At 31.2% G+C, this 16,110-nt stretch overlaps 1 protein-coding gene and 1 pseudogene across 1 annotated transcript; both read left to right on the top strand.

Moving 5' to 3' along the window:
• Positions 1-1,364: 1,364 nt before the first annotated feature.
• Positions 1,365-2,170, top strand: LOC128390205 (uncharacterized; annotated as a pseudogene).
• A 2,533-nt stretch (positions 2,171-4,703) lies between these two features.
• On the top strand, positions 4,704-10,197 carry LOC128390180 (uncharacterized). The gene is made up of 6 exons (XM_053349859.1): positions 4,704-4,960; positions 5,022-5,140; positions 5,206-6,498; positions 8,265-8,589; positions 8,706-8,824; positions 8,890-10,197. The coding sequence occupies exons 1-6, from the start codon at positions 4,771-4,773 to the stop codon at positions 10,195-10,197; spliced, it is 3,354 nt and encodes a 1,117-aa protein (XP_053205834.1). The 5' UTR covers positions 4,704-4,770.
• The last annotated feature ends 5,913 nt before the right edge of the window (positions 10,198-16,110 follow it).

Raw genomic sequence — 16,110 nt, 5'->3', positions numbered from 1 at the left:
TATTACATTGAATTTGAATAAAACAAAATAACAATTAAAAGTAATTCAATTATTTAAAATATCAATTTAATTGTTCTTTTTTTCTGATTAAAATCAAAAATGTGATGAAAGGTAAAAATAGTTACAATGTTTTAAATTGTGTTCGTTTGTGTATGTGACTTGGAACAGGTTTAAGACTTTTGATTGCGATTAAACAATCAATAATCGTGATTATGACAATTATGAGACACACACACAAAACGATATAAATGTATATGTAAATATAAACAGCAATGGAATAGGAGAAGAAAAAAATAAGTAGAAATGATTTTAAATTGTAAATGATGTTTAACATATCAAATATATTAGGAAGAGGGAAACAGGTAAATCTATTAAGATGATTAAAGTGTATTTTTAAATGTTGATTGTTTGATTTTCGGTTGATTAGTTGATCAAATGATCAATTGATTCACCGAACCCATAGAACCTTAACTTTTGAAAATACTCGGCGTCTCATCTTGGTTGATAAAACTCCAACCTGTTTAACGACATTTTGAATGACATTTAGATCAACAGCCTTTGAATTTTCAGAGTCTCCACTTTGTTTCTTTCTTCTTCTCCTTCTTTAATTTCCTCTTCCAAAGGTGGTAAATAATAGTCGACAGTCTTGTTGGTTAAATCCATTGCAGAGTTGACAATTTTCGACAAATTTTGTGACATTACTCGCCTTCTCATCTTATAGGATAAGGCACCAACCTTTTTAGCCACATTACCAAGAGTATTGGGATCACTTGATTCTTCATTATCATCAGTTGTCTCCTCTTGTGAACTTGATTCCTTCATCTCTTCCTCAGAGGCTGGAAGGTAATAGTCAACCATTTTATTGGTCAAATCAACAGCAGAATTGACAATCTTGGACAAAGCTTGACCATAGGGATTATCAAGGACAACACCAAGTTTTTGGTATCCAAAAGCCATTAGATAAGAGACTTGCTCTTCACCATATTTACGTAATTTTTCAAATTGAACCAACATTTTAAATACAATTGCAAAGATTTCACTTGTTAAACAAAATACAAATAAACACAATTAAATCAAACAAAAAAAATTCAAGAAAGAATCAATCACAATTCAATGAGTAGAAACGTTGACAATTAACTAATGACAATTTAAAAATTAAATTCAATCTCTTTATATACAAATAACATTTCCAGAAAGTTCGGTCACGAGCGCCATCTCTTGGATGGAATATCAACTTTTCTGGTTACTCGCCAAAATCTAAAACTCAATTGGCTCCAATCACAATCGAGCATCGTTGTTACTATGGTAACATGAATGATTAAATTCAACTTGTTAACGATAATTTAGATTATTAATTACATTGAATTTGATTCTAAATTGTCATTAGTTAATTGTCAACGTTACTGCTCATTGAATTGTGATTGATTCTTTCTTGAATTTTTTTGTTTGCTTTAATTGTGTTTATTTGTATTTTGTTTAACAAGTGAAATCTTTGCAATTGTATTTAAAATGTTGGTTCAATTTGAAAAATTACGTAAATATGGTGAAGAGCAAGTCTCTTATTTAATGGCTTTGGATACCAAAACTTGGTGTTGTCCTTGATAATCCTATGGTCAAGCTTTGTCCAAGATTGTCAATTCTGCTGTTGACCAATAAAATGGTTGACTATTACCTTCCAGCCTCTGAGGAAGAGATGAAGGAATCAAATTCACAAGAGACAACTGATGATAATGAATCAAGTGATCCCAATACTCTTGGTAATGTGGCTAAAAAGGTTGGTGCCTTATCCTATAAGATGAGAAGGCGAGTAATGTCACAAAATTTGTCGAAAATTGTCAACTCGGCAATGGATTTAACCAACAAGACTGTCGACTATTATTTACCACCTTTGGAAGAGGAAATTAAAGAAGGAGAAGAAGAAGAGAAACAAAGTGGAGACTCTGAAAATTCAAAGGCTGTTGATCTAAATGTCATTCAAAATGTTGTTAAACAGGTTGGAGTTTTATCAACCAAGATGAGACGCCGAGTATTTTCAAAAGTTAAGGTTCTATGGGTTCGGTGAATCAATTGATCAATTGATCAACTAATCAACCGAAATCAAACAATCAACATCTAAAAATGCACTTTAATCATCTTAATAGATTTACCTGTTCCTCTTCCTAATATATTTGATATGTTAAACATCATTTACAATTTAAAATCATTTCTATTTTTTCTTCTCCATTCCATTATATTTATATTTATATTTTGTGTGTGTCTAATTGTCATAATCACGATTATTGATTGTTTAATCGCAATCAAGTCTTAAACCTGTTCAAGTCACATACAAACGAACACAATTTAAAACATTGTAACTATTTTTACCTTTCATCACATTTTTGATTTTAATCAGAAAAAAAGAACAATTAAATTGATATTTTAAATAATTGAATTACTTTTAATTGTTATTTTGATTTATTCAAATTCAATGTGATAATTTGAATGATTGATTTTTTTAGTTTGTTTTACTTTGATTGACCATGAGAATCACAATTACAATTAGTTAACTAAACTCGTTTGTTGGAATCTTCAATCAGAGTCTCGAATGTTATATCAAATATTCAATTACAACTCGATTATAACTAAGCAATTTCTCTGATTATCTAATTGTAATTAAACTTGATTCAAATTGAAAGTGTTGAATATCTCAAGGTTAAATTACATAAAACCACAACCAGAGATTAAATAACAGTTCGGACAATTAACAAAAGTACATTTTCACAATCAAATGTACAAACTGGTTTATCAAAAACAAAACAAAAAGTTACAATTTAAATGTATCTTCCCAATCAAATTGATCAAATCAATAAACCAAATTAATATAAACTGGATTAAAAGTGTAGAAAAAAAGTCAACATTTAAAATAGGTTTTCCTTTTTGATTTAATAATTAGTTAATTTCCTTTGGGTTAACTAGATTGTCATTTGGTAATAATTAAATTTCCGTTGGTTGAATTGAGTTTACCAAGGAAAAAGTATATAATTAACTAAAACGTGATCGATGGTTGACAATCAAATGACTTTTAGGTTGATTGTTAAAGGGATCTGATTGTTTCATTTCCCTTTATCCAGCTAATTGTAACCACTTAATTACAGTCTCTCTCTCTCTCTCTCTCTCTCTCTCTCACTGTCTCTCTCTCTTTATTTCTTTGACGTGTCTGTTTACCATTGAGAGAAATTAACTTGAAGAGGATTTGAAGTAATTAGATTTGATGATTAATCAAACATTTGAATTTTGAACTTTTCTCTCTCCCTCTTTCCCTCTCTATCAATAGGTTTATCCCTCCTCGTGGACGGTGGGTGGACAGGTATCACTGGATTGACCATTGAAAAGATCATCTCTTGGATTGGCACAATTGGAATTGAAAACTTTCTCAACGGAATCCAAAAGATTCAATAGACTAGATTTAAGATCATCCATTTTAATCATGTTCTTACTTAAATCCATTCGTATCTGTTCAACTTGAATATTGTTCAATATCCTTTGAGCTCTGAATTGATTGGAAAAAAGAAATAAAGAAAAAAAGAAAAAAAGAAATAGATAATCATCATTAAATGTGTTACAACAATCATCATCAACAACAATCAAGATTCAAATTGTTGATCATTGGATTAAAGGTCTAATGATCAACTTACTTTGGATTAGATGTTAATGACTCGAATAGATTTTGTAATAAGCTGATCCGGTGTATCATGCAAACGGTTGATATTAATAAATATGTTAACAAGATGATAATTGCGATATGAATGAAAGGAGTGTTTAAATCACTAGAGGAAAAAGATAAGATTAAAAGTAATTAGTAAATTGTTAGAGTTAATTGAGTTGATATTTGTACAAGAGGAAGGAAAAAAAATTCAACCTTTAACTTTAGTTATTATTACAAGAATATTAATATTGAAATATCAAGTTGATCAGTTGATCACAATCAAAGTCTAATCATTTGATTGTTACCAACATCACCGATTGTCCTGCATGAGGATTTATTTAGTTACAACAATTTAAAAATATTGCTAACTCAGCAGATTTGGGCGCTACTCCCTCGTAAATCAATGGTCACTTAAAGACCAATTAGTGAATTAAATGACTTTTTCTCAATCATTTATTTGATTATCAATAAATCCTCATAGAATTTCATTATATTTACTCTTGATGTGAGATATTGATGATCTTTGGTCGAGCTTAGCCAATAATTGGGCTATAAAATCATTCCATACAAATAGAACCATATTGATCTTACATCTATGTATCTATTGTATCTATTTTGCAGATAATTTTTTTATCTATGCCAAGGTAATGAAACCATTTCTAAATTCTGTTCGACCCTATCACCTCTCACACGAACTTTTTGATCACCCTGTAATCTCTCAATTGATTCCGCAGCTAAACAATCTCCATCAGAGATAATGATATTTGGATAGATGCTAACAAAAGCTTTTAAATGTTTTCTGACAGGTTTGCTTATTTGATCAATCAAAATCTAATTAGCAACCAGTAATGTTCATCGTTACCATCATCAACTAATTAAATATTCTCAATTTTAATCTTGTGGCTTCTATTTTTGCTTTTCTTTATATATCAATAGTTCAAAAAAGGTAATTTACTTGTCAGATGAAAGTATATCAACAAGAAAAAAGGTCTCAGTTTTTTGTTATAAAAGTAACTGTAACTGTTAAAGTAGCTGAATTTATCTTCCCTGAGTCGATAACTGATCATTCTTATCCCAAGTTGACTATGAATTTCCTTGTTGCTTTTCTATGTTCTCATTTTACATTATTCAATATATTTTGTTCAATAGTTACAATTTGGTTAACTATTTCTGTTCTTCGTAATTTTATGTTTCTATATCGATTAACTCGATTCCCGACGTTTAAATCAGTTAAAACAATTATAGAGTTTCTTTATTCATATGCACGTGGTGACTGTAAGTATCTTACACTTATTTCATAAACTGATTTGTATATTTTAATGTATTTCACTTGCAGCGAATATCCATCTTAAAGTGTACAATGAACTAGAATCTTATATGGAGAAGTATGGATATTGTGTAATTTGGCTTCCATCATTTCCTATTATTTTTATTGGTCGACATGATCGAGCTCAAGTAAGTAATAACTTGAAGTTAATATGACTATTATAAAACTAATTCTTTTCGTCTAATGAACAAAGGAAATTGTTGGTAAACCAGCGATAATTGATAAGAGCGCGATCTTTACCCAATCTATAATATTTTTCGGCGACGGGTTATTTTCATCGAAAGGTGAGAAATGGAAGTCTCGTCGTCAATTGATTCAACGACAGTTTTCTACACTTTCAATTTCAAACTATCTTGAAACTATTCGTTCGCTCTCGGTATCTATCAATAAATCAATTAAACAATCGATGCTGAATGAAAATTCATCAGGTAGTCCGATGGATGTAAGAGGCTTTTTTTCACTTCCGACAATGTCAATGATCGTTAGTACAGTTTCTGATGTCGAGCTTCCTGATGATGAGTTGTCTTTTCTCAGCAAAGCGATGGAGAGATTTATTTATGAAACTCTCTGTCGAGTTTATCTACCGTTACTGAATCATGAAGCTATTTATAAAACTTATTCAAAAATCACTGGTGTTCAGAAGATGATTGATAAAACTAACCAAATTTTGATTCCTATTATAAGAGCTAAATATGATGAAATCAAATCGGATTTAATGGTCCAATCAAATATTGGAGACGATCTTCAAGATTTAGCTGATTTGAAATTGAATGAACACAAAAATGAATCAATTGGTGAAATAAAAAAGGCGAAATGTTTATGTGAATTTCTTTTAAGAACTTGGATTGAGCCTGGAACTGGATTAACACCAGAAATCGAATCAGCCATTTTGGAAGAAATGAAAGTCGTAATAGCTGCTGGCTCAGATGGACCAGAAACTCTAATGACTTGGCTCATTTATATTCTTGGCTGTTACCCTGAGTATCAGGAAATGATTTATGAAGAGGTTGAAAGTATTGACATTGAAAACTGGACAATTGGGACTGTCAACAGTTTTTCGTTTCTCGATCAGTGTTTTAAAGAGGCTCTTCGACTTTATCCTGCAGCTCCATTTAAAGTTCGAGCTACTGAACATGAACAAATTGTCGATGATAAGATTCTGCCTAAAGGTACGAAAATTATAGTCAGTATCTTAACCATCTTGAAAGACCCAAAGATTTTCCCTGAACCCTTTGAATTTAAACCTCAAAGATTTTCACCTGATGCACAGCCGAAAATTCCCGCTGGTGCTTATATACCATTCGGCTTAAGACCAAGAGATTGTATCGGCCAAAGATTGGCTCCATTTTACATAAAGTTCATTATTGGAACGATAATAAAATCATATAGATTTAAGTCCCATCGAAACTGGAAAGACATCGATTATAAATGGATTTTTACAATTAAACCAACAAATTCATTGAACATGACATTTATGAAAAGGGAATAAAGCCAATAAATGCTAATATTTCGTTTTATCGAATGATATAAAAAGAAAAAACTTTTCTAATTTTTTACAATACTTTCTCATCGCTCTAAGATCTTTGATTATTTAGCTTAGGAGTTGAAGTTTTCTAACGAAAGAATCAGAAAATGTAGAAGTTCATATCATTGTTAAGCGTGCAATCAAATAAAAATGGAACCGAAGTTTACCTTTCGGTTGATAAGCAACATCTAATGTACTATTCGGCTTCCAAAGATTCCTGTGGAAATTATCACTCTTTCTGGCACTGTGACAATGGAATCCCGATTGTAGTCGGGGAAACTTGCGGTGCCCTTGTGGTCATCATTCTTGTCGTTGCTGGGGTCATCTTTTTCCTTAGAAAACGAAAAGGATCCTCTTCCCTGAGCCGAGGCGATAATTTATAGTAGTTCGAGTTATATGAAAGCCTATGACCAACAGCGACAATTTCATGATCCATTCATTTCAGCGAAAAACTAAATTGTAATCATCATGAATTCAGTTTAAATCATGTGGTAACTAGATTGTCTTATGGTAATAATTAAATTTTTGTTGCAAGAAACTAACTTGAAGAGGATTTGAAGTAATTAGATTTGATGATTAATCAAACATTTGAATTTTGAACTTTTCTCTCTCCCTCTTTCCCTCTCCATCAATAGGTTTATCCCTCCTCGTGGACGGTGGGTGGACAGGTATCACTGGATTGACCATTGAAAAGATCATCTCTTGGATTGGCACAATTGGAATTGAAAACTTTCTCAACGGAATCCAAAAGATTCAATAGACTAGATTTAAGATCATCCATTTTAATCATGTTCTTACTTAAATCCATTCGTATCTGTTCAACTTGAATATTGTTCAATATCCTTTGAGCTCTGAATTGATTGGAAAAAAGAAATAAAGAAAAAAAGAAAAAAAGAAAAAGATAATCAATTAGTAGACTAAATGAGTAAGCAATGAGATTAAATGTTTTCTCGCTCGGTTATTCGATGTATCAATGAATCCTCAATAGTAGTTCATTATATCTTCTACTGATGAGAGATTTTGATGATTTCGTTATAAATTAATTCATCTTAGCAGCTGAACTAACATCACCAACTACTCCCCACCAAATAGCCAGACCATAATGTCTAATCTTCTCTTCCTACAAATATTTCCCCTCGCAGTATTACCAGAAAAATAATTTGTATTGACTTTCGTTACTTCCCATCTCAATGTTATTAAAGAAAAGCACACGAAATAATCAATATTGTAGGATCAAGCTAACTTATCCAAATAACGATAAGTGATCGCTTTATGCTTGAAAGCTTCATGTTCATGTTTCAGCTGTTTGACTTTCGAAAAGTCCATCTTTTAGAACCATAGAAAGATGAAACACTCCATCAATTTGGCTCAATCCTTTAGGTTGATTAATTAACCTCTCAATTGATTCCAAAGTGAAACAATCTCCATCAGAGATAATGATATTTGGATGAATGCACTTATTTATTTTCGAGTCTACTTAGAATATACTCTTGTCTTACAAATGTATGTTTCTAACAAAAGCTTTTAAATGTTTTCTGACAAGTTTGTTTATTTGATTAATCCAAATCTAATTAGTAACCAGTATAATTCAACTAATTAAATATTCTCAATGTTAATCTCGAGGCTCCTTTTTTACTCGTTACAATTAGTGAACGAATCGTTGTAATAAGCACCTCTCGTAACTATGGTTTTTGCTTTTCTTTATATCAATAGTTCAAAAAAGGTAATGTACTTGCCAGATGAAAGTATATCAACAAGAAAAAAGATCTGAGTTTTTTGTTATAAAAGTAACTGTAAGTGTTAAAGTAGCTGAATTTATCTTTCCTGAGTCGATAATTGTTCATTATTTTCTTCAGTTAACTATGAATTTCCTTGTTGCTTTTCTGTGTTCTCATTTTACACTATTCAATATATTTTGTTCAATAGTTACAATTTGGTTAACTATTTCTGTTCTTCGTAATTTTGTGTTTCTATATAGACTAACTCGATTCCCGACGTTTAAATCAGTCAAAACAATTATAGAGTTTCTTTATTCGTATGCACGTGGTGACTGTAAGTATCTTACTATTATTTCATAAACTGAACGCAATGAGGCTAGAGATTCAACTAGAATCAACAAAAGAATTTCTTTTATAGCTTTTGTATATTTTGATGTAATTCACTTGCAGCGAATATCCATCTTAAAGTGTACAATGAACTTGAATTTTATATGGAGAAGTATGGATATTGTGTAATTTGGCTTCCGTCATTTTCTATTATTTTTATTGGTCGACATGATCGAGCTCAAGTAAGTAACAACTTAAAGTTAATTTGGTTATTATAAAACTAATTCTTTACGTTTAATGAACATAGGAAATTGTTGGTAAACCAGCGATAATTGATAAGAGCGAGATCTTTACTCAATCTATAATATTTTTCGGCGACGGGTTAATTTCATCAAAAGGTGAGAAATGGAAGTCTCGTCGTCAGTTGATCCAACGACAGTTTTCTGCACTTTCAATTTCAAACTATCTGGAAACTATTCGATCGCTCTCGATATCTATAAATAAATCAATTGAACAATCGATACTGAATGAAAATTCATCAGGTAGTCCGATGGATGTAAGAGGCTTTTTTTCACTTCCAACAATGTCAATGATCGTTAGCACGGTTTCTGATGTTGAGCTTCCCGATGATGAATTGTCTTTTCTCAGCAAAGCCATGGAGAGATTTATTTATGAAACTCTCTGTCGATTTTTTCTACCGTTACTGAATCATGAAGTTATTTATAAAACTTATTCAAAAATCACTGGTGTTCAGAAGATGATTGATAAAACTAACCAAATTTTGATTCCTATTATAAGAGCTAAATATGATGAAATCAAATCGGATTTAATTGTTCAATCGAATATTGGAGAGGATATTCAAGATTTAGCTGATTTGAAATTGGAAGATCGACACAAAAATGAATCAATTGGTGAAATAAAAAAGGCGAAATGTTTATGTGAATTTCTTTTAAGAACTTGGATTGAGCCTGGAACTGGATTAACACCAGAAATCGAAACAGCCATTCTGGAAGAAATGAAAGCGGTGATAGCTGCTGGCTCAGATGGACCAGAGACTTTAATGACTTGGCTCATTTATATTCTTGGATGTTACCCTGAGTATCAGGAAATGATTTATGAAGAGGTTGAAAGTATTGACATTGAAAACTGGACAATTGGGACTGTCAACAGTTTTTCATTTCTCGATCAGTGTTTTAAAGAAGCTCTTCGACTTTATCCTCCAGTGCCATTTAAAGTTCGAGCTACTGAACATGAACAAATTGTCGATGATAAGATTCTACCCAAAGGTACGAAAATTATAATCAGCATCTTAACCATCTTAAAAGACCCAAAGATTTTCCATGAACCTTTTGAATTTAAACCTCAAAGATTTTCACCTGATGCTCAACCGAAATTTCCCGCTGGTGCTTATATTCCATTCGGCTTACGACCAAGAGATTGTATCGGTCAAAGATTGGCTCCGTTTTACATAAAGTTCATTATTGGAACAATAATAAAATCATATAGATTTAAGTCACATCGAAACTGGAAAGATATCGATTATAAATTGATTTTTACATTTAAGCCAGCAAGTTCGTTGAACATGACTTTTATGAAAAGGAAAGAAAACCAATAAATGTTAATATTTATCGAATGATATAAAAAGAAAAAACTTTTCTAATTTTTTGTAATACTTTCTCATCGCTCTAAAATCTTCGATTATTTAGCTTAGGAGTTAAAGTTTTCTAACGAAAAAAGTTGTTATCATTGTTAAGCGTTTAATCAAATTAAATTTTCTAATGGCTTTTGGATACCAAAAACTTGGTATTGTCTTTTATAATCCAACAAATACAACGAATACAAAGAGAAATAAGACAATGATGGAACCGAGTGGTTCTCACTTATTGCGATCAAAAAGGAACCGAGGCCTACCTTTCGGCCGATAAGCAACAGCTAATGTACTATTCGGCTTCCAAAGATTCCTGTGGAAATTATCACTCTTTCTGGCACTGTGACAATGGAATCCCAATTGTAGTCGGGGCAACTTGTGGTGCCCTTGTGGTCATCATTCTTGTCGTTGGTGGGGTCATCTATTTCCTTAGAAGACGAAAAGGATCCTCTTCCCTGAGCCGAAATGATAATTTATAGTGGTTCAAGTTATATGAAAGCCTACGACCAACAGCGACAATTTCATGACCCATTTCATTTCAGCGAAAAACTAAATTGTAATCATCACGGAGTCAGTTTAAATCATATGTTAACTAGATTGTCATTTGGTAGTAATTAAATTTTCGTTGAGAGAAATTAACTTGAAGAGGATTTGAAGTAATTAGATTTGATGATTAATCAAACATTTGAATTTTGAACTTTTCTCTCTCCCTCTTTCCCTCTCTATCAATAGGTTTATCCCTCCTCGTGGACGGTGGGTGGACAGGTATCACTGGATTGACCATTGAAAAGATCATCTCTTGGATTGGCACAATTGGAATTGAAAACTTTCTCAACGGAATCCAAAAGATTCAATAGACTAGATTTAAGATCATCCATTTTAATCATGTTCTTACTTAAATCCATTCGTATCTGTTCAACTTGAATATTGTTCAATATCCTTTGAGCTCTGAATTGATTGGAAGAAAAAGAGAAAAGAAGAAAAAAAAGAAATAGATAATCAATTGACCTACCTCTCCACCGAGAATTGACCTCATAATTTACATGATTGCCTTCACAGCGAAGACTCAGAAGGTCCCGGTCTCAAAGGCATTTTTAAGTTATCAATATGTATCATAATTGATAGTGTATAACATTGATAATTAGAGATAATGATGATGACATCTCTATTATTTCCGATTGAATTTTGACCAAAGCTGGACATATTAATTGTAATTGTAAAACATTTACAAGGTTATTAATTTCATTCGACACACAATCAAAAGATAAATTATTCAATAGAATTGATCACTATCCTTACTTTCTCCCAATAAAAAAGCTTGATTGTTTCCAAGAGATTTTGTAACACCAACAATCAACATATTAAGCTATCAATTGATTACCTAAATGACAAATAGAAATTAAATTAAATTATTTAATCACAAAGACCTTTTAAACGTAACAATTAGTGATGAAAATTGAAATTATGATTACAACTAAAACACAGTAACAGACCATGAATTTAATCTTTACGTGGCTTTTAATTGCTCACATTGTAATTGAATATCTAAATTTTCAAGGTGATTGTTGTTTAAAAAGTTAATCATAACAAGAGAATGCTAATTAAATGAGTCACAATCAAATTGAATCAACTAATCAAAAGTAAACACAAAGAGTCCAAGGTTTACAACTGAATTTATTGCTTCGACTGATATAAATTACACGTATTAATCTTTCCGGTGTTGTACCGATTTAACTAATATACACATATCACAATTAACTAATATCGTTGTGAGATTTAGTCAGATCAAGCATCTAAACAACAATTTTACACTAAAAATAAGATTTAAAGTAATTAGTAAATTGGCCGAGTTGATATTTATACAAGAGGAAGGAAAAAAATTCAACCACTAACTTTAGTTATTATTACAAGAATATTAATATCGAAATATCAAGATGATCAGTTGATCACAATCAAAGTCTAATCATTTGATTGTTACCAACATCACCGATTGTCCTGCATGAGGATTTTTTTAGTTACAACAATTTAATAATAAACAATCAGATTAACATGTTATTGGTTTGTTTAATTCTTAACCTAATCATGTTAACTTATTACAGTTTATAATGTTATTTGGTAATTATTCCCAATACTTTTGCTTGGAGCTTTACAATTATGCAGCATCCCAATCATTTCATAAAAACAGTTATAATAAATTCGGGTGATTCAGTCAAATTCAATCAATAAATATTTTAATCGCCATAATAGTAATACAATTGAATTCTTACAGAAAGCCAATATTACCTATTATTATCACGCAATCATATCTAACCACCAAGTGTATTGATTAACAAAAATTGTTAAGATTAGTTGAATTCTCTATTTTCTTAATAAAAATTATATAAATTCTGTCCAGGTTCAATCGGCGGTTGACGCATTGATCAAGTCATTTAAATAGTCTTCGTGATCTTCATGAACAGATACAAGGGGACTTCGATGAACAAGTATTTTAAATAATTATTAGGGATAATTCCTGGTATTATATTAATATGTGAATCCTGACAGTAAGTTATTTAAGCATTTTTTATGTTTGCAGAGGTTTTTTTTCAATAAGAGAATCAAAAACTCTTTATATAGATATACAGTTTTTGTGATATCATTGATAACAATCTAACGACTGAAAAAACTGAGAAACCAAACCAAAACGAAACTGTCTCAACTATATCCCATATATAATCTCTCAAAGTATGAGAATAGTCTCGCTTGTGATAAACTCCTGGATTCAAACGTACTATGATGTTGAGTTTTGCAAGAGGTTCTTCTTCTTCAGCTTCTATTACAGAAATTATTGAGTCATAAAACACGTAGTGACATTTATTTGAAGGGTTGTATAGCTGGAAACATCCTCCTAGGCTAGATTCAGTTTTCACATGTATATCAAAATAGTTTATGTATCGATATTCATGATATTCAGTATCATTGAGATCTACTAGAGTCTTGATATCAAGAGTTTTGTTGTTGAGTTTCAATGCAGCTTTGATCTTGCAAATATTGTAATCATTGAATGAGTATTTACTACAGTTGGGATTATCTTTTGTTTTATCTTTCACATATTTTGTAATACTTATCATTACTTTTTCATGGCTGATGGTCATATATGGGATATTTCGTTGCGATGAAGTATAAATGCCTTCGAACGAACTCTTTTCAGTAAACATGAGCGCAAAGTTAGATATATTATGTTCGATTACGAGAACAGAGTTGATATGTTGCTCTGTGATTTTACATGATATCTTTATCAAAATTTCACGACCGTCGATGTAATGACGAATAGAACAATTCAAGTCTTCACAAATTTGACTGGATGATGTATTTTCTATATAAACTTTGACAGAGAATAGTTCTGGTCTCAGCATTTTTCGAATTTCATCAATGGTGTGATTCCTGATAACAGAAACAACGTCATCTCCATAAAGAATACTCGTTGAATTATTAAGGGACTCGTTGTCGAGCGAAGTCATGATGTTTATATCAGGAAAGTCAAATTCAATCTCTTTGATATACTGCAAATCGGGTATAACATCTTCTGTTTTCAATTTACGAACAATTTGAGCAAAGCAACAGAACGAACATAGGGCAAAAAGTGAGACCACGAACTTGTATTTAACTATAAACATCAACATTTCGATCTGTGTTATACAAATGAAAAGTTTTCCCATTTCGATTTATGTTTATATCCATGCGCAGACCTACAATAAAAGATTTACTAAATATTTAAGTTGTCAAATGCGTTTGAGACGAATTTTTCGTTGAAAGTAACGAATAGAACGAATATCATCTATTAAATTGAAAAGTACAGTAAAGGGTATTTGCATTAAAAATCACTTTATGAATGAAATGAATAATCATATACATGTTTTCATATTCAATTACAGTTAAAATGGTCCTTTGGTGAAAATTTATTTAGAGTTAATTGAGATATAATCATCATTTCTAATTATCAATTTTACTAATGTAATTATGATGTGAAACATGGTAACTTACTAATTCTCTGGAGACCTAACCCTCTGGAGTCTACACTGCGAGGTTAATTCAAGACAAAGGGCCAGTCAGAACTATCAACTATATGAAAGTAATTAAATAGAAAATTAGGTTATAGTCGGTTACTGGAGTGAATTTCATGGTATAGAGTCAACTCACCAAGCCGATTAAAAGAAAAGCTTAAATCTTTGGGATTATCCTTTTAGGAGGTTATTTGGCTTGGAAAAGGGCAAGTCGTAACAAGTTAAATCAAATTTTTGATATAAATAATGAATGAAAGAGTTGAGAAGTTAGGTGATTTCTCGATTTGGTTTGGTTGGGTTTCGAGATGTAAACTTAATTAATTTGATTTTAATGGTCCGGAGGGCCTCGGACTCTAAACCTATTCAACAGAAATATCTATGATACCCAGAAAACTTTAATTTACTTTAGTTCAATTTCACAGAAACGATATCTCAATTAACCCCAATTTAATTTGCATCAAAGGAAAATTTCAACAGTAACTAAATATAAAAAACATGTTCAATGTTATGATTTTCATAAAGCGATTTTGGTAACATCTTAGTGATGACTATTAATATCATTTGGAAAATTAGCTGTTTATTTAAATTCATTTAAGGAATAGGTAAAATTCTGTTCATCGAATGTGCAAAACATGATTTTATGAAAGACAAAGTTTTATTTATAATTCCTGTCAGCAAGCTTATACCAGAGATAACTGAGCATCCAAACCAAAATGAAATGATTTCTGCTCCTTCCAAAACCAAATCTTCCAACTTATTTTCATAGTAGTGAGTGTATCGAGTGCTTGATATTGACATCAGCTTGAATAAAAGCTTAGATTGCTTTGTGTTGGGTCCCAGTATTTTAATAGATGCTTTATATTCAACATCATGGCATTTGCTGAATTGATAGCGAAACAGAGAGTAACATTCTTTATGAATTTCATTATTTTCATCTAGAGAGCTCAGATAATCATAATAACGGTATCGAGAATATTCCGAGCTATCTAGTTCTACAATGGTTCTAAAATCAAACGTTTCGTTGAACTGTTGTACTGATTTAAGCTTACATTTTATGTAATCAGCAAATGTTACATCAAAACAGCCAGGGCCTTCGGGAGGTTTCAAAATTACGTTGATATTTTTCTGTAAGCTTATCAACAAGTACGAGTGGTAAGTTGTTGTTGCCTAGGATAGTATAAACGATCAAACGTTCCAATTTCCGTAAATAGCAATGAATAAAAAGAGAGATTATGAGCGATGACGAGCAGATCATTCTTATAATGCTCCAAATTCGTGATTTTTATCTTTATATAGATCTTATTTCCATCGATGTAATGTTTAATTATATACCTCGGAATTTTTTGTGGATCAAACTTCGAAGTTCTAACGAAACTTTGAATGAAAAAAGTTCTGGTCTTAACATTTTTCTGATCTCCATTATTGTGAAATTACTGATAAAATTCATATGATCCAAATTTTTGTCATCCGTTATCGGGATCTTATCATAACCATTTATAGAGTTGTTGTTAGGAACACAAATAACTATATCAGGAAAGTCGAAATTGTGTCCGTCTGTTTCTATGCGAACACTAGTCACCGAACCATCAAATTGTTGGACTTTATAAGCAATTTGTAGAAAGCTACAGATGAAGCAAAGTAAAGTGATAGCGAGAGCGAATTTATGTTTGGTTAACATGTTATTCGAACAGAAAAAAGTTCTACACTTACTTACTACATCCAAATATTATGAAAGTCAAAACTGTTATATTCACTGGCAGCATAAAAGTTTTTCCTTTTGATTATCGTTTTAAACAGATGCGTGGATTGAACTTTTACAATGTTTTTCTTATAATTC

The sequence above is a fragment of the Panonychus citri genome, unplaced genomic scaffold (assembly GCF_014898815.1).
Source record: "Panonychus citri isolate SS breed McGregor unplaced genomic scaffold, ASM1489881v1 Contig00116, whole genome shotgun sequence".
Lineage (NCBI taxonomy): Eukaryota > Metazoa > Arthropoda > Arachnida > Trombidiformes > Tetranychidae > Panonychus > Panonychus citri.
Note: the sequence above shows the minus strand (reverse complement) of the source record. Positions and strands in the feature narration are given on the sequence as shown.

Excerpts from the sequence above, each read along its gene's own strand:
- LOC128390180 (XM_053349859.1), top strand. The coding sequence starts at position 4,771 with ATGAATTTCCTTGTTGCTTTTCTATGTTCTCATTTTACATTATTCAAT. Across the intron at positions 4,961-5,021 it reads TTCATATGCACGTGGTGACT|CGAATATCCATCTTAAAGTG; the intron begins GTAAGTATCTTA and ends TTTCACTTGCAG. Across the intron at positions 8,825-8,889 it reads GTCGACATGATCGAGCTCAA|GAAATTGTTGGTAAACCAGC; the intron begins GTAAGTAACAAC and ends TAATGAACATAG.